At 40.8% G+C, this 19,359-nt stretch overlaps 1 protein-coding gene across 5 annotated transcripts in view; it reads right to left on the bottom strand.

Annotated features, from left to right (window-relative positions):
- The window catches only part of WDR7 (WD repeat domain 7), a 345,084-nt gene that overhangs the window by 283,953 nt on the left and 41,772 nt on the right, over nucleotides 1–19,359 (bottom strand). For all 5 annotated transcript variants that reach the window (XM_055417429.2, XM_055417428.2, XM_055417427.2 and 2 more), the window contains exons 6-12: nucleotides 18,881–18,957; nucleotides 17,911–18,030; nucleotides 11,612–11,757; nucleotides 10,884–10,986; nucleotides 7,953–8,085; nucleotides 6,965–7,213; nucleotides 5,389–5,609 (exon numbers count right to left, since the gene is read on the bottom strand). In XM_055417429.2, coding sequence (XP_055273404.1) covers nucleotides 5,389–5,609; nucleotides 6,965–7,213; nucleotides 7,953–8,085; nucleotides 10,884–10,986; nucleotides 11,612–11,757; nucleotides 17,911–18,030; nucleotides 18,881–18,957 — 1,049 coding nt within the window. The remainder of the gene's footprint in view (nucleotides 1–5,388; nucleotides 5,610–6,964; nucleotides 7,214–7,952; nucleotides 8,086–10,883; nucleotides 10,987–11,611; nucleotides 11,758–17,910; nucleotides 18,031–18,880; nucleotides 18,958–19,359) is intronic.

The following is a 19,359-nucleotide window of genomic DNA, read 5'->3' as shown; positions in this document are numbered from 1 at the left end:
AATGTTTTCCTCTACAGTCCATAATCTTAAGGAGAAAGAAATAGAAATAGCAAATGGCCTAACATTAGCGATCTCAAACCAGAAGTTCCAGCACCCTCCGTGAAGTCAACACACAGCTGGTCAAACCGCACAGGTTTTCTGAGAGTTTGATAAAGCCCCTGGTTTCTCTGAGCACCTGTGAGACACCCCTGCCCTCGCCCGCCAGAGCATTTCCTTAGGATCTCTCCTTTGTCATTTATAGTCGACACTGTAACAGACGTCCTTAAATATTCACCTGATCCTCCTCCTCAAATATCTTTACATTTCCTGACACTGAAACGCATTACTTGGCAGACACTAATTCTACCCAAAACATTCTGATTTTTCCCCAAAAACCCTTTGGCACTCCACAATCTTGAATTACTTCAATATTTTGTATCTCAAAGCATATCTTCAGGAAACTTTTAGATTTTCTTTACTGTATCTTTTAATTCTTTAAAATAATCTGTATCATATAAAAGTAATCTCAGCTAACCAGTTTATTCAGTGAATCAAATTCAATTTCAAAGCACTTTGCCTAAAAGGAGTTTTACAGTTTGGGGAAAAATATATAAATATACATAAAATTCCTCTAAAAAATGAAAAACTAAAAACCTTTAATGAACAATAAACATAAAATCTATTCAAAGTAGGTACTCTCCATAATACTGTAGGCAGTGTTTATTGTCTAGGAAAATGTTGAAATTTTTAAATAATTAAAACCCTTATAAATAGTTCATTAAAAATAAATATATAGGGTCACTGAGTCTGGCACTAAACTAATGCTAATGTATAGCAAGAATCTGGAAAGATCTTGGGGAAATAGACGCTAAGACAGTATAGAGATGAAGGAGTGAGGAAAGGATGACAAACAGCCAGACGGTGACCAATAAGGCGCACATGTGAGGAGCTGTGGAAGCGCTTACAGTCTGACCTCAGAGCTCGTCTCCAGCCACAGCATCTTTTCTACCCAGCAGGCGGGATTTCATTTTCTGTTCACTCTCTACAGAGGCTAGGAAACAATGATTTTGCTCAGTACTTTTTCTTAACAACTTCCTATATTTTAGTAAACAAGAAATGACTATACATTAAGAATGAAAAACTCATCATAATTGTACATTCTAGACCCTGATGCTGGAAGGGACTGGGGGTGGGAGGAGAAGGGGACGACAGAGAATGAGATGGCTGGATGGCATCACCGACTCGATGGACATGAGTTTGAGTGAACTCCGGGAGTTGGTGATGGACAGGGAGGACTGGCGTGCTGTGATTCATGGGGTCGCAAAGAGTCGGACACGACTGAGCGACTGAACTGAACTAAACTGAATGATAATTTAAGTCATTTCTAAAATACAACCAACATTTCTGTTTTAGAACATCATTTCCTGAAAAAAAAACTTACAAGAAATCAAAACTCAACTTCTTTCTCAATCTACCTAAGATAAAAACCAAAACTCTTACTACAAAAAGCAGATGACAAACTTTTTAGTATTGTAGTAAATAGTTACAATCTTCCAAGTACCAGGTCACTTAAAAAGTAAAAATATTTTTTGCCTAAAGAGAATGACATTGGATCAATTTATGAGAAGGATAATTTAAGCATTAGACATAGCATTTGATGTCACTAACTCTATAATCTCAGCAAAACAGTCATTTGCTAAACATTTAGCAAATATCAAATCCTTAGCTTTTTATTAACCAGTTAGGGCTCTCTGATTTTCAAACACATTAGCTGCTAGGCCTAAAACTACCAGCTAAATGAATAGGTTATTAACTAGGCAGTTATCAATGTTTCAGTTCAGTTCAGTTCAGTCGCTCAGTCGTGTCCGACTCTCCGCGACCCCATGAATCACAGCACGCCAGGCCTCCCTGTCCATCACCAACTCCCGGAGTTCACTCAAACTCATGTCCATTGAGTCGGTGATGCCATCCAGCCATCTCATTCTCCGTCGTCCCCTTCTCCTCCCGCCCCCAACCTTTCCCAGCATCAGAGTCTTCTCCAGTGAGTCAACTCGTCGCATGAGGTGCCCAAAGTATTGCAGTTTCAGCTTTAGCATCAGTCCCTCCAATGAACATCCAGGATTGATCTCCTCTAGAATGGACTGGTTGGATCTCCTTGCAGTATAAGGGACTCTCAAGAGTCTTCTCTAACACCACAGTTCAAAAGCATCGTTTCAATGTTTAGTCATTACTAAGTAGGCAGTCATTATTTACATCTTATATTATCACAAAGACCGAAGCAAATGTATCTTAATCAGTACTTTTGAAAGTTACTTAAAAACAAGAAAATTCTACTGTTAAACCTATAAGTAAATTATTTTCCAAGAACCAGACTTCCTTGCTGGTACCTCTCTTCATACTTTCCAGGCAACCAGCACCTCTGGCTGGCGCCTCGTCTAGTGAGAAGACCGCTTTCTGTTTAGTTGCATATATGTCCATATCTTAGCTTTTACTCACTATGAAATATTTCTAAATGCAATTGATCAAAAACATTTTATTATATTAAATATGCACCTGAAATTTAAAAACAAAAAAACAGAAAATGTGCTCATATACATAGGCTAAAAATATGCATATATTAATGCAGTTCAAAAGGAAAACATGACCCTACATAAATTATTCAAAAAACACTTTCCTTTTAATACTTGTAATATATATATATGCATATGTACATACACACTCTAGTATTTTCAGTACATTCTTATGAAAACAAAAACCAGCTAAATCAAAATGGTCGCTTTAAACGTAGGAATAAAATAATCTACATTATCAACTTCAGCATTAAAAAATTAGATATTTCACCAAATTTGCAGTCAGACGTGAAAAGAACATATTTTACTATGGGGCATAAGGGCTATAAAATGAGGTTCAGGACAAGGGTTCTGACACTGCTTAAACTTCGTAGAATTACAATGATATCTAGTTCACTAAACTAAACATAAGACTGGTTATTTAAATAAATTTAAATAAAATGGATTTAATGGATTTAGAAAAGGCAGAGGAACCAGAGATCAAATTACCAACATCCATTCGATTATCAAAAAAGCCAGAGAGTTCCAGAAAAACATCTACTTCTGCTTCGTTGATTATGCCAAAGCCTTTGACTGTGTAGATCACAACAAACTGTGAAAAATTCTTAAAGAGATGGGAATACCAGACCACCCGACCTGCCTTCTAAGAAACATACAGATGCAGGTCAAAAAGCAACAGTTAGAACTGGACATGGAACAACAGACTGGTTCCAAATAGGAAAAGGAGTACGTCAAGGCTGTATATTGTCACCTTGCTTATTTAACTTATATGCAGAGTACATCATGTGAAATGCCGGGCTGGATGAAGCACAAGCTGGAATCAAGATTGCCGGGAGAAATATCAATAACCTCAGATAAACAGATGACACCATCCTTATGGCAGAAAGCAAAGAGGGACTAAAGAGCCTCTTAATGAAAGTGAAAGAGGAGCCTGAAAAGTTGGCTTAAAACTCAACATTCAGAAAACTAAGATCATGGCATTCGGTCCCATCACTTCATGGCAAACAGATGAGGAAACTAATGGAAACAGTGGTTGACTTTATTTTTCTGGGCTCCAAAATCACTGCAGATGCTGACTGCAGCCATGAAATTAAAAGACGCTTAACTCCTTGGAAGGAAAGTTATGACCAACCTAGACAGCATATTAAAAAGCAGAAACATTACTTTGCCAACAAAGGTCCATCTAGTCAAGGCTATGGTTTTTCCAGTGGTCATGTATGGGTGTGAGAGTTGGACTGTGAAGAAAGCTGAGTGCTGAAGAATTGATGCTTTTGAACTGTGGTGCTGGAGAAGACTCTTGAGAGTCCCTTGGACTGCAAGGAGATCCAACCAGTCCACCCTAAAGGAAATCACTCCTGAATATTCATTGGAAGGACTGATGCTGAAGTTGAAACTCCAATACTTTGGTCACCTGATGCGAAGAACTAACTCATTTGAAAAGAGCCTGATGCTGGGACAGATTGAAGGCAGGAGGAGAAGGGGATGACAGAGGATGAGATGGTTGGATGGCATCAGTGACTCAATGGACATGAGTTTGAGCAAGCTCAAGGAGTTGGTGATGGACAGGGAAGCCTGGTGAGCCACGGTCCATGGGGTTGCAAAAAGTGGGACACAACTGAGTGACTGAACTAAACTGGCTATTTAAATAAATACACAATTTTTTACAGTGATGAAGATTTTTAAAAATATGAACAACAAACTGGAAAGAAAGAAAAAGGCAAAAATTTGTACAAAGAAGGAAGAGATTAATTAAGTACCTGAATCTTCACATCTGGCAGGGGAAAAAGAAAGAGACACACATACACTGGTATAGAACTTCCTACATCTCCACACATGTCAAATCAAATGAAATCTAGCACTGGAAGAACATGGCAGATAATATACACTATCATGAAGGTCACGTGAGCAAGCAGAAAGGCCAAGGAAAATTTCCTGGGTCTTTGAAATGAGACTCCTTCTGAACAATGGATCAGACACATGAGTAAAATGCTTTTCATTTCAGTAAGACAATAACTGGTGAAGGGATTTTGATAAGCATGAAACGTGATAAAGAACGTATATTTGCATGTTTATGTACGTGGGTCCATACACACGTGTGTGTGCTAGGGAACAGTGATTTTGCATACAAAGGCAGCTAATCACATGAGTAAGTTCACATTAAACACACAGTAAAAGAAGTTACGGGTCTGTTATTCATCTGTCCTAAGTCCTCCTAAAATTTCCTATTTCTAAAATTATGACTTTTATATTTGACATCATCAGCTAACTTACACACACATCATGAAAAAGCAATCTGCTTCCATAAAAGTAAGATGAACAAAATTTTCCAAAATCATTATCAGTGCCTATTATTCTTTTCCTTGTCACAATAATTGTTTATTTAAATGTACTCTATTTGTAAGTATTGAAAAGTATTTTGATTCAAGGTATAAAAGCACAGGTTCAATATCTTTTTGCTCAGATGGAGTTGAGAATGATGAAATTACTTTGATGAGCATGACTTTAGGGAAACTTAAAACTACTTCGGAGCGAAAAATTGAAACTTCAACAAACATATTCTAAATTGCTACTATGTTTCGGGGATAAGCCCTGCCATTTAGGCATGAATAACAGGAAAAAACACTATATCCATCTTCTATTTCTATATGCCCAATAGTAATAATTATACCTTTGCCTAAACATTATATGTTACCGCTATTTAGTTTTATAATTACAAGGATTTTTTTTTTATTAATTCTTCCATCACACTTTAGATTACTCTGGATTTCGTTTATATTAAGCCTGGCAGCAACACAGTTCGACTCTACCACAGTGAAATAATCTTTCAGGATCAACTTACACTACAGTTTTCAGGTGGAACCAGAAGCTGAGTGATCTCGCCACCATGGACACAGAAGATATGTTTCATTTCTCCAGAAAATATGTCCCAGATGATGACCGAAAAATCCACGCCTCCAGATACAAGATATCTCTGATCATAGCGGGCTGAGACCTGATGAGGGTACAGCAAACACGTGACTTTGTTCCGGTGACCACGCAGTGTCCTGTGAGGTGGCCAACCTGCAAATGAGGTTTGGGATTTAAAATGGGAAAGGTCGAGTCTTCCAAAGTTTCAACAAAGGTAAACAAGGATTTTCAGACCAGCTCTACATTTTATCGTTAAAAAGTCTTTCCATTTTGTTTCCTAGAAATGCTCTGTCCAATAGAGTAGCTACAAGCCACGTGAGACTATTGAATACATGCGGTGTGGCTAGAGTGGATTTATAAGTGCTATGAATCAAAATAGAAGTTGAAAGACTTAGGACCCCTCCAAAATGCAAAATATCCCATCAGTAGTTTTTATATTGATTACAGGTTGAAACAAAAATAGTTTTGCTGTACTGGATTAAATAAAATATACCGTTAAAATTAATTTTACCTGCTTCACTTTTACCTTTTTTAATGTGGCTATTAGAAAATCACCTACATTTTTACATAATATTTTTTTTCCCCTTTTTTGGGGAGGGTCACACTGCAAGGCTTGTGGGATCTTAGTTCCCTGACCAGGGACTGAACCTGGGCCCTGGCAGTGAAAGCCCAAAGTCCTAACCACTAGCCTGCCGGGAATTCCCTTTCACATATATTTCTATTGAACAGTATTGTTCTAAAAGATTACCAGTATTACTGATAATACGATACTGAGTACACCAGAGATACCTAATAATAAATGGCAACTATTAACATATATCAAAGAGAAAAACTGGTTATTTCTATTTACGGTCATTGTGCTAAGTCACTTAAGTCACATGCGACTCTTTGAGACCCTGTGGACTGCAGTCCGCCAGGCTCCTCTCTCCATGGGATTCTCCAGACAAGAATACTGGAGTAGGTTCCCCTTTCCTTCTCCAGGGGATCTTCCCAACCCAGGGATCGAACCCATGTCTCTTGCATCTCCTGCACGGGCAGGCAGGTTCTTTACCACCTGCGCCACCTGGGAAGCCCCATATTTATAGCCATTATGTAGAGTTTATCCCAATAACCGATTCTGACTTCAGTTGATCCTTGAGCAACATAGGTTAAACTGTGCTGTGCAGGTCCACGTATACGCAGACTTTTTTCAATAAATACATACAATAGCACTACACAGGGGCAGCTGATGGAATCCAAGAATGCACAGCCACAGATACAGAGGGCTGGCTGTAAAGCGACACACAGACTTTCAGCTGTGCAGAGGATCAGCACCCCGGACCCTCTGAGCTGTTCAAGGGTCAACTGGAGTGTATGTTATTAACTGCACCTTACACTACCAGCTACAGAGCACACTGACAACTGCACCGCTGCCGCACTGTGCTTGCTGAAAAGGCAGCGTGCAGGCGCTGTCGAGTTCACGGTCGCAGAGCTCTCTTAACGCTGGACGCGAGCGGGTGTGCGGGTACCTCTGCGGAGCGTGTGCTCGCCTTGCAGCAGCTGCACTATGGCCGTCTGCGTGGCGGGGACGATAACGATGCTTCCGTCTTCACGGCCACAGACGAGCCGTCCGTGGGCTGGGATGTACACACTTGCCGTCACCTTAAGAGGTTCCTTACTATTGGGGATCACGCTCAGCTGATCTATAATTCCAGCAGGACATGGATTCAGTTTATCAAATGCCTCTTGCAAACTAATAGATGTGGTCATTTCCAGCCCTGTGGAGGTTTTGTGTGGTAAAAAAGAAACATTTGCGCATGTTAGAAAAAGAAAAAAAAAAACAACAATTCAACATGTAAAAATAAACACGCTTACAGTTGATTCAGTGAAATACCAAAGAATAACTGTCATCAACTATCATTCTAAGAAGAAAAGGCCATATGTACATTTGGAACTTGCTATACAGTAGTTACTGTTTAGGTTGTTCAATTAGAAATATTGAGAGATTACTGCACATGATTTATTAGTACCATTCCTTTGCCAACAAAGGTCCGTCTAGTCAAGGCTATGGTTTTTCCAGTGGTCATGTATGGATGTGAGAGTTGGACTGTGAAGAAAGCTGATCGCCGAAGAATTGATGCTTTTGAACTGTGGTGTTGGAGAAGACTCTTGAGAGTCCCTTGGACTGCAAGGAGATCCAACCAGTCCATCCTAAAGGAGATCAATCCTGGGTGTTCATTAGAAGGACTGATGCTAAAGCTGAAACTCCAATACTTTGGCCACCTCATGTGACGAGCTGACTCACTGGAAAACACTCTGATCCTGGGAGGGATTGGGGGTGGGAGGAGAAGGGGACGACAGAGAATGAGATGGCTGGATGGCATCACCGACTCTGTGGACATGAGTTTGAGTGAACTCCGGGAGTTGGTGATGGACAGGGAGGCCTGGTGTGCTGTGATTCATGGGGTCGCGGAGAGTCGGACACGACTGAGCGACTGAACTGAACTGAACTATTACCTTCTGGTTTATCAGGTGTGTCTGATATGTTCCAAATATTCAATCTTCCAGAAGAATCACCCTGAATTAACAGTTTGTGGAAGTATTCATTGCATCCATAGAAAAAACGAGTCACAGGAGGACAAATGAGCAACTGTAAAAAAAAAAAAAAAAGTCCAAATTCCCTTCTCTATCTTTTAAAACAAAATATTTCACAGATAAAAGTTTCTTCAGACTAGGAATGTAAAGTACTTCATCTCAGTACCAGGGTAAAAAAAAAAAAAATGTATTTATAGAATGAGTATCAATAATATTTTCATTAATTCTGTAGCATTGATATGAATATGTCAACTAATACTCAGATCCAGCACATGTAACAGACATTCCAAGAAATGGAAACTGTATTTATATAGTCTTTCTCTAGAATTAGTATTTTTACTCTTTTTCTCTGCTTTATAAAAACCACAATGCAATTATTTGTCTATTATTAAGCAATTAATACAAAGATATACCCCTCTCTATCAAAAAAGAAAATTCTTCACTTAAAAGTTCAAACCGAGAAAACTGCTAATCTAAACTTTCTGCCCATTCCTTATTAGCTATTCACCAAGAATGGCTATAAAACTAAACTATCATGCTTCTTGTACCACTAGAGGACTCTTCTTGTTTTGCTTTGTTTAATTAGACTATTTTTCAACTAATAGCACAAAACACCCCTGATGGCTCAGTGCTAAAAAATTTGCCTTCAGTGCAGGAGACCTGGGTTTGATCCCTGGGTTGGGAAGATCCCCTGGAGAAGGGAATGGCTACTCACTCCAGTATTCATGCCTGGAGAATCCCATGGACAGAGGAGCTTGGTAGGCTACACACCATGGGGTTTCAAACTGTCGGGCATGAATAAGGAACTAATACTTTTCACTTGATCACATCTGCATAATCCACTTGAACCTAGCCTGATATGCTAACTATAAACTACTAGGAACAAAAACCATTCATTAGGAACTTGCATATACTTTCATTTTCAAAGCACATTATTTTTCTGCTTAAGATCCTGTATCTTCAGTGAGACCACTTATTTGAAAATACTAAATAGTGGTGGACTCCTAAATTTAAATTTTAGATGATAAAACGAGTATGAAAGTATGTAAGCTTATCCTGAAAAGCAGTTTAAAAACAAAAGGCTTCAGTGCGCAGTTATAGTTAACAAATAATTTATATTCAGTATCAGTGCTAAAAAGCACTACCCTATAGAAATTACATGCATTAAGCATGGCCAATTATTTGGTTTAACTTAAAGTCTGAAAATTACTAAAAGTTTGACTGATAAGCAACATGCTTAACCAGGAAAAGTTGCTACAACAGCTGGAATAACCAGTATTCTATATTGCAATGTGTATCTCACACCACATAATACATATATTTTAATTTAAAATGAACTGGTGAGCTGATACTTAAAGAAATATAATATGCATTTGTTTTGTTTCCTTTTTTTTTTTTTGCTGCACAGTGCAGCTTATGGGATCTTACTTCCCTGACTAGGGATTGAACCTGGGCCCAGCAGTAAACACCAAGTCCTAACCACTGGACAGACAGAGAAGCTCCATCGTGTATGTTTTCCACCTAAGTCATTATCCCTTAGTTTAAGCGGAAGTGACTGTCTAGTTTTATTTGTCTAGCAGTAAGTAGCAGTTTAAGTTAAGAGAATGAAGGACAGGTCATAAAGGATCTTCATTATACATGGCTGGATAAATTCTACATATTCAAAATATTCATGGAAAATGGCAAGGAATCCCCTTGCCATCCCTCCACATAAAGACAGAACAAAACGCTCAGAATGAAAAAACTTTGGAAACTCAGATCATACGAAAAAGAAACTTTATTTCCAAAACTAAAGCTTCTTTGTTAATGCTCAAAGAACACAGAGTTGAAAACCCATACTAAGTGCATTTCGACTTTAAATTGATATTAAGTAGGTTTTTAGAAGCAATGCAGGAGACCTGGGCTCGATCCCTGGGTTGGAAAGATTCCTTGGATAGAAGAATGGCAACCCACTCCAGTATCCTTGCCTGGGAAACCCCAAGGACAGAGGAGCCTGACAGACTAAAGCCCATGGGATCACAGAGTCAGAGACAACTGAGCAACTAACACTAGAAGTCTTAATAACATTTATGTTTTATAGAGAAAAAATTCTTTTCTTCTTTATTTCTAATGCCTAATGGTTTAAATCACTACATGATTTGGGAGAAATACTGCAATATCGTATTCAAACAATAATCATTGGCATTATTACGTAATTATCTTTGTCATTCTAAAACTACATCTGTCACTCTGTTTAGAACTGCGTGAGTGTAAAATCAATTTATAACATCAGTATGAATTTTATCAAAAAGTCATTGCCCTTGTATAAGATCACTTTTATTCCCGGAGAAAAGTGAATGCCTATATTATAAGCATATTATGCATGCATGCATGCTCAGTCTTCACTTTCACTTTTCACTTTCACGCATTGGAGAAGGAAATGGCAGCCCACTCCAGCGTTCTTGCCTGGAGAATCCTAGGGACGGGGGAGCCTGGTGGGCTGCCGTCTATGGGGTCGCACAGAGTCGGACACGACTGAAGTGACTTAGCAGCAGCAGCAGCATGCTCAGTCATGTCTGACTCTTCATGACCCCATGGACTGCAGCGGACCAGGCTCCTCTGTCCATGGAATTTTCCAGGCAAGAATACTGGAGTGGGTTGCCATTTCCTCTTTCATATAGGCATATTATAAGCAAATGTACAAATTACACTTATAATAATTGACCATGTCAAAATGTTTTACAACATCTAATAGAGTGCCTTGAATGGCAATCAATCTTTGAAATGTTTAGCTACCAAAAGACACTAATAATTATAGCTGCATAAATTTTTCAACATAGCCATCAACTATAAATGATACCTGAAGAATTTTACCTCTTTATCTGTTCGATCCAAGAGGCTATGTTGTACTGGAGGAATTAAATTTTCAACTGCTTTCCCCACATCACTGCGGAATGAATCGCTAGCTGGAAGGCAACTGAAAATGAGGAAAATACAACATTCAGTAAAAAAAAAAAATACTGACATTAAACATTTTATCCTACCATATGATGAGTTTTTTTCACAATGGACGATATATGGATTTTTATAGTTAATTTAATATAGGCATTAAATTAAATAATGTTATTAAAATACCTTACTTCAAATAAAAATCCACCTAATTGTTGTACTCAGACATGAAACTATAATTACAATCTTAAGTTCTCAAGTTTTTTTTTTTTTTACCTAAATTAAATATTTCTACTTTCTATATTTCCATACTTTCAGATTACATTGCAAATTTGGAATCGCTCGCTTTTTTTTTTTTTTAAGAGTTATATTTTATTTGGTGGGAGTGTTTAGGACTTCAAACCCGGGAGACAGCATTTTAAGTAACCCTGAAAGAACTGTTCCAAGGAGGCAGAGAGGGAGAAACCAAGTTATAAAAAAGTTTGCAACAAGGGGCAGGTAGTCTAAACATCAAAAATTATTGTTAATTAAGGAAAACCAGTTATCTCAAGTTAAGGAATTGACCGCTTTTCTTTGTATGCAAGAGCTTGGGCTCACTGAAATCACGCAATCTCTCGCTTTTTTAAAGTCTTAACTTATTATTTATTGAATACCTGGCAGGTAGTTTGTAAATGTAACTCTGCCCATTTTCAGTCCAGATGACGACTTTATCGGCTGAGACAAAGTCACCTCCTGTCCACGGCTGCCCGTTTTCACTCGGACCTGAGCACAACAGGGAGTAGTCTCCAGCATCAAACACCTATGAGGAGTAAGAGACTCACGTTCAAGTCCATGCTGGTGTCATTTAAGTAAAGCACAGCAACATTTTAACTGAAATGAAAACTTCTAAAACCATATTTAATAACCCCAGGCCTTTACAGTTGACTACTTCAGTTAAAGACATTTTGTCAGTGAACCCTGGGGCAGTTACCTTCAACAGGGCAACTATGACCCGTCCCCAGCCTCCAGTGGGCAGGCAGGAGACCATACAGCAGGGGTCAGGGGTGCTCCCTCCACACGGACAGGAATCCTTTTAGCCTTTCTCATCTAAAGGGAAGGGTGCTCCATCACATGACAAGTACCCAACCTCCAGGATACAAGGTGAAGACTCCCAGTTTTCTCCTACACCCAGTAACAATGTTTCTAACAAAAATCTCTAAAACCAGAGTGTTAGAGGGGAATTCGCTTTACCTTATTTCATCAACGTCTTAAAATAGTGTAAACAGGACATTAGCAGATTCAGTTTTATTTTTAATAACTCTCACATACAATAGCCACGGCCTACAATTTCTTTTTTTTTTTTCCTACAGTTCATAACTTTAATAAATAAAATAAATTAAATGTACAGTGAATAAGTTCTCTGAAATATTTCAATATTTCTGCAGGTTTAGTAACATCATAAAATACATTTCAATTAAAATTCACAAATCTAAAAACCTGTTAGGCATTTTTAGGCGTTTTAAGTTGGAAATGAAGACCAATGTTACATCGTAATATGCCAATTACAAATAGTACTTCAAATAGCAAATACTACAGTTTGTCCCAAACTTTAAAAACTATTCATGAACTCAACACTGAACTATTGATGGCTATGAGAATTGTTTCCTAGCCTTTTTGAAAATTTCAACCCATTTACGTTTAAGGTAATTATTGATAAGTACAATCCCGTAGCCATTTTCTTTATTGCTTTGGGTTCAAGTTTATACACTTTTTCTGTGTTTCCTGTCTATAGAAGATCCTTTGGCATTTGTTGGAGAGCTGGTTTGGTGATGCTGAATTCCCTCAGCTTTTGCTTGTCTGTAAAGCTTTTGATTTCTCCTTCATATTTGAATGAGATCCTTGCTGGGTATAGTAATCTGGGCTGTAGGGTATTTTCTTTCATCACGTTAAGTATGTCTTGCCACTCCCTTCTGGCCTGAAGAGTTTCTGTTGAAAGATCAGCTGTTATCCTTATGGGAATCCCCTTATGTGTTATTTGCTGCTTTTCCCTTGCTGCTTTTAATATTTGTTCTTTGTGTTTGATCTTTGTTAATTTGATTAATATGTGTCTTGGAGTATTTCGCCTTGGGTTTATCCTGTTGGGGACTCTCTGGGTTTCTTGGACTTGGGTGATTATTTCTTTCTCCATTTTAGGGAAGTTTTCAACTATTATCTCCTCAAATATTCTCTCATGGTCTTTCTTTTTGTCTTCTTCTTCTGGGACTCCTATGATTCGAATGTTGGAGCGTTTAACATTGTCCCAGAGGTCTCTAATATTGTCCTCATTTCTTTTAATTCGTTTTTCTTTTTTCCTCTCTGTTTCATTTATTTCTACAATTCTATCTTCTAGTTCGCTTATCCTGTCTTCTGCCTCTGTTATTCTACTGTTTGTTCCCTCCAGAGTGTTTCTGATTTCATCTATTGCATTATTCATTGTATATTGACTCTTTTTTATTTCTTCTAAGTCCTTATTAAATCTTTCTTCCATCTTCTCAATCCTTTTCTCCAGGTTATTTATCTGTAACTCCATTTTGCTTTCAAGATTTTGAATCATTTTCACCATCAAAATTTGAAATTCTTTATCAGGTAAATTCCCTATATCTTCTTCTTTTGTTTGTGTTGGTGGGCAATTATCTTGTTCCTTTACTTGCTGGATATTTCTCTGCCTCTTCATCTTGCTTATATTGCTTTGCTTGGGGTGGCCTTTCCCTCTTCTTGCAGTTTGTGGAGTTCTCTTTATTACGTAGTTTCTTCGCTGTGTGTGGGGTTGGACGGGTGACTTGTCCGGGTTCCCTGGTTAGGGAAGCATGTGTCGGTGTTCTGGTGGGTGCAGCTGGATTTCTTCTCTCTCCTTTAGAAGACAATGGGCTGCTTTTCTGGGAGCCTGATGTCCTCTGCCAGTATTCAGAAGTTGTTTTGTGGACTTTACTCCGCGTTCAAATGTTCTTTTGATGAATTTGTGGGGGAGAAAGTGGTCTTGCCATCTTATCCCTCCGCCATCTTGTTCCTTCCTCCCCAGAACACTGGATTCTTATATTCCACTTGGTCGTGGAGTATCTCTTCCCAGCTGCTCCAGCAAGGCGCAGCCGCTGTACCTTACCTTGGACGAGGGGTATCTCCTCAAGGCCGCCCCTCCTGCTTTGAATGTGGATCAGCTCCTCTCGGCCCTCCAGTGCCCAAGCAGCCACCGCCTCCTGGACGTGGTACAGCTCCTCTCGGCCACCGCCCTAACCCTGGGCGCGGGGTAGCTCATCTCAGCCACGATTCTGCACGTGGTCGGTTGCGCCGGAGCCGGGCGTCTCCCGCGTCTGCGCCTGCGCCGCCGGAGCCGGCCGTCTCCCGCGTCTGCGCCTGCGCCGCCGGAGCCGGCCGTCTCCCGCGTCTGCGCCTGCGCCGCCGGAGCCGGCCGTCTCCCGCGTCTGCGCCTGCGCCGCCGGAGCCGGCCGTCTCCCGCGTCTGCGCCTGCGCCGCCGGAGCCGGCCGTCTCCCGCGTCTCACAATAGCCACGGCCTACAATTTCATCAGCAACACAAACTCCTGACCTTCTGTGACCTTACATTTACAAGACACGTCCAAGTCTGCAAAATGCCTTTACAATCATTTTCTCATGTGACTCTTAGAATCACTGCAGGAGGCAGGCAGGGAGCACTAGAGACAAAAAGCTGAGCCAGGGACTTTCCTAGCAGTCTAGTGGTTAATGACTCCACGCTTCCACTGCTAGGGGTGTAAGTTCTCAATCCCTGGGCAGGGAACGAAGAACCCAAAGCTGTGAGCTGCAGGCAAGAGAGAAAACAAAACCTGACACAGATGAGGGTTATGCCACCTGCTCAAGGTCCCACGTCCAGAAAGCTGACAGAGCTGGGACTAAACCTTCATCTAATAAAAGCGAGCAGAAGTTCCTACCCCGCTCAGTGTTTGAGCAAAGTACACACCGTGGTGCTAAAAAATTTCCCCAGGAGGAATGAGTAATTCAATGGCCGAGATTTTATCGTATTTTTCTTTAAAAGAAACAATGAAGTTGCTGTGCAGACACTCTTGAGACAAGAACAGATCCGAGCCAAATTCACCATGATGCTGCTGCTGCTGCTGAGTCACTTCAGTCGTGTCTAACTGTGTGACCCCATAGACAGAAGCCCACCAGGCTTCCCTGTCCCTGGGATTCTCCAGGCAAGAACACTGGAGTGGGTTTCCATTTCCTTCTCCAATGTGTGAAAGTGAAAAGGGAAAGTAAAGTCGCTCAGTCGTGTCCGACCCTTAGCGACCCCACGGACTGCAGCCTACCAGGCTCCTCCATCCATGGGATTTTCTAGGCAAGAGTACTGGAGTGGCTTGCCATTGCCTTCTCCGAAATTCACCATAATTTGCTATAATATGTATCAGAAACACAACACTAGCACGACATGAAGAGCCCAGAAAAGTCCAAGAGAGAACTATGGACACCAGCCCTCCTGCCTTATGATCCATTAAAACAAATTACGAAACTATCAAAAATAAAGTAATGCAATATTAGTGCATGAATTAGTCCAGACAAATCAACAAGTCCATAAACAGGTCCTAGAAAAAATGTAGGAATTCAGTATATTAAAAAGGCACGAGAATCAAAAAATGAATTATTCAACAAATGGCGTTAGAAGCTGCCAGATCCATTCTGATGTCCATCGGAATAAAGTTAAAATTGGAGCTATAGCTCACAATTCACACAAAATAAATTTCAGATTAAAGATTCAAAGGTATGTAAAATAAAACCAGACAAATATTAGGAAGAAAAAATTTTTTTAAATCTCAGCGTTCCTAGCCCTTTAGAACATATCATCAACCATTTTTAAAACCACACAATAAAATATGACAGTTTAACCACAAAAAAATTGAAAAGTGCTTTCTGGTAATAACTGAGAAAGTCAGATAGTCTTGAGAGTCCCTTGCAGAGCAAGGAGATCAAACCAGTCCATCCTAAAGGAAATCAACCCTGAATATTGGAAGGACCGATGCTGATGCTGAAGCTCAAGCTCCACCTGATGCGAAGAGCTGATTCACTGGAAAATAACTTAATGATGGGAAAGACTGAAGGCAAAAGAAGAAGAGGCTGGCAGAAGATGAGATGCTCAGATTAGCATCACCGACTCAACGGACATGAATCTGAGCAAACTCCGGGAGACCATGAAGGACAGGGAAGACTGGCGTCGCAAAGTCCATGGGGACACAACTTAGTGACTAAACAACAACAAATCTAAGAGAGTCACGGGGGTGGGCTGCAGTGCCATCCGCACAGTGTGTCTGTGCGCATCGCCCTGACGATGAATGAAGCTCAGCACCTATCTGCGTATTCACTGTCTAGCTGGCTGCGCTCTTTAGCTGTCTCACATTGGGCTGCCTGTCTTCCTCCTTGATCTGCAGGAGCTGGTTTTTTATTGATCACAGAGGAGTCTCTCATCATGGTGCATCCCATGGCTCTCTTCTCTCACTACGTGGGTTGTCTTTTCACGCGTGTGTGCATTTAAGAGATGGCTGCCCGCACGTGGACACAAAAGGCTTACAATGGGCACACGAGAAACCGGTATTAGCTACTGCCTCTGGGGAGGGGAAGGGACGTATCTGGGGGAAAAGGGCTGCCTATTTTTCACTGTATCCTCCTGTAGTCTGTTTTCATTTTTATTTGGATGTGCTTTAAATTTTAAGACAAAGGAAGGATCCCAGATAATGAACCACAACTGAGCAGCTGCTAGCTCTTCCTCTCTAACCTTTGTCCCAAACAGCAGCCGTGCAGCCCTTCCAGGGTGAGGCTCCCCTCTGACGCAGGAGAGCACGGCAACGATGAGAGCGGCGGCCGCAGCCAGGCTGCCTGAGTTGTGCAACCTCAGGCACTGACAACCGCCATCGCGTGTGCAACCTCGGCCGAAGCAGCCATCCTCCTCGCCTCGGCTGCTCCCTCTGCACGATCGGCAAAGCCACCGTTCCGAGAGTGAAAGGCAGCCTCTAAAATGGCCCCACCGAGGTCTGACTCCTGGTTTTCCGTCCTTGTGGGAGCCTCTCTGCTGAGTGCAGGCTGCGTCCTGTGACGTTTCTAGAGACCTGAACGCGGCAGAGGTGATGCGATCTCAGCTCCAGGGTGAGGGGGGTCTTGGCCACAACTCTTGCTCACCGACTCGGAGGAAAGACAGCTGCGGTGTTGTGAGCTGTCCTACTGGAGAGGCCCACATGCCAGAGAACTGAGGTCTCCAGCCAACAGTCAGCAGGACCTGATGACTGTCAACCAGCAGGTGAGTAAATCTGGAAGCTGACCCCCGCCAAGGTGAGCCCTGGGATGGGGTGGTCGTCCCAGTCCAAACCCCTTCATCATGGTCTGTGAGAGACCCTGGGCCAGAGGTACCCAGCTAAACCATGCCTGGATTCCTGATCACAGGAACTGGGTGATGATCCACATTTGTCGTTTCAAACGACTAACTTTTGAAGTAATCCGTTATGCAGGATTAGGTAACCAATATACCACCCCTCACACTGTTATTTCCAAATAACACATGGAAAGCTTTGGAAAATATGGTAGGCACTATAGCAGGTGATCAAAACTTGCTGGCTCTTTTTCTATTATGGAAACATTAAAGTCTAGCAATGTGAGAAGCAATATGCACCTTTCACCGTTAGCTCTAAAGTGACAGAAGAAGACCTTCCTGACTCCAAGATGTCAGAAAAGGGTGGCAATTGGGGATGATAACCTACAAAGATATGTCCCAACTTGCAGGAAACTCACTGCCACTGCCCACGCCATACTGACGAGACAATGAAGAATACGGCAGCAAAACAAAAATTAAGAACTAATTAACACTGACTGAATCGTTCTATGGACCAAATCAAAAAAGGCAACGAAGTAGCCAAATTCCATACCTCGGAATATACCAAAAACAGACCAAATATCTGAAATACTGCACAGTTATCTTACCCTCCAATACTTGGAGCACACCACCAAAAGTGACCTTTGTGTGAACGCACAGAAAGAGATGCTTTGGCAATTCTGACAGTAAATCGGCTTGGATTCCTCCTCAAATATCGGCTCAGTATCCTGAAAAGAGAAATGTTTGTAAAAACTTTAGGGTTGGCAGGATTGTCAGTTTAAGTTATCACACAATGAAAAAGAAGACAAAACCAAATAAAGGCATCACTTGATGTGCTCAGCAATTTAGCCCCTCTTGTTGAGGGCTAAGGCAGTAAAAGGCAGCCAAATGCACTCTAACCTCACTTGGGCACAATGGATTTGCTACAAAGCTACTCAAGAGTAACAGACTAACGAGAGTCAGAATGGCATCACTGGCAATGGCAGATGCTAAACAGTTTAGTTAATCTTAATTTCTGCCACTTTTTTACATAAGCTTGTAGGTTAAAAAAAGAAGAAAACATCATTTCCTCCAGTTTCTCCCAGATTCAGTGTCTAAAAATTCCCTACCAGACGAGATTAATATCTCTTGCCAGATACTTGATCTGCCTTTCTTACTGATAAAAAGTAAGAAGGAATTCAAGTCTAAGGAACGCAGAGGACTAAACCTGGCTTTATATGCTTTCTGCAGTGGTTTGCTTTTTTGCCCCCCGCCTCAAGCAAACTACCTTTTCAATTTAAACAGAAGCAGCTGAGGAAAATCCTCTTCTACGCCTCTCTACTCCATTTCCTGTGCAATATGTTTCTCTGTTTTGCATCCTTGATAAAGCAGATGTCTACCATCAAAAGGGAAAACGATAATTCATGTACAGAGACAGCATTCTAGGGGAATCTTCTGCACTATGTCAATAAGACTATGGAAAAGGAAAGCTTTTTCTTTCCTCTTTAAGTAAAAACGGGAAGCAGCCTATCGTGACTACAGTGTCAGACTCCTCGAGAACAAGAACAGAGCACTCACTTCCAGCCTCCTTTGTCTCACCTGCAGGTCACTTATTTCCGAGGTGACAATCCACACCTTCAGGATGCCGGTCACTGAGAGTGCCACCACGGTGTCCTCTACACAGAGAAGGAAGCAGCAGCTGGTTACAGGCATAGCATGAGTGCTTTCTACACGGGAACACGGTCACAACAGGGACGTGGACCGTGCTTTGCTTTAATGAAACTAAATAACAGCATGCTTTACAATTCTAGGTTTTAGGAAATAACAGAAACCAGATTTTGAGACACAGGTTAATAAAGATGACCAAACATGCGGAATTCAAAGAAAACCTGTTTTTAGCTGCTTGATTTCTTATTTCTAACTTGTAGGGTTTAATAATTTCAAACATTCTTGATTACCATGTCAACAATTAACCTTAAAAAACTCTTTAAGAACAAATTCTAAAAATTAAAAAACAACTTTTATTCTTCAACGTTCACTTTTATTTATCCTGGGGAAGCACATTCATACTGTGTCTT

This window comes from Moschus berezovskii, chromosome 28 (assembly GCF_049115385.1).
Source record: "Moschus berezovskii isolate FMDL1 chromosome 28, NW_MosBer_1.0, whole genome shotgun sequence".
Taxonomy (NCBI): Eukaryota; Metazoa; Chordata; class Mammalia; order Artiodactyla; family Moschidae; genus Moschus; species Moschus berezovskii.
Note: the sequence above shows the minus strand (reverse complement) of the source record. Positions and strands in the feature narration are given on the sequence as shown.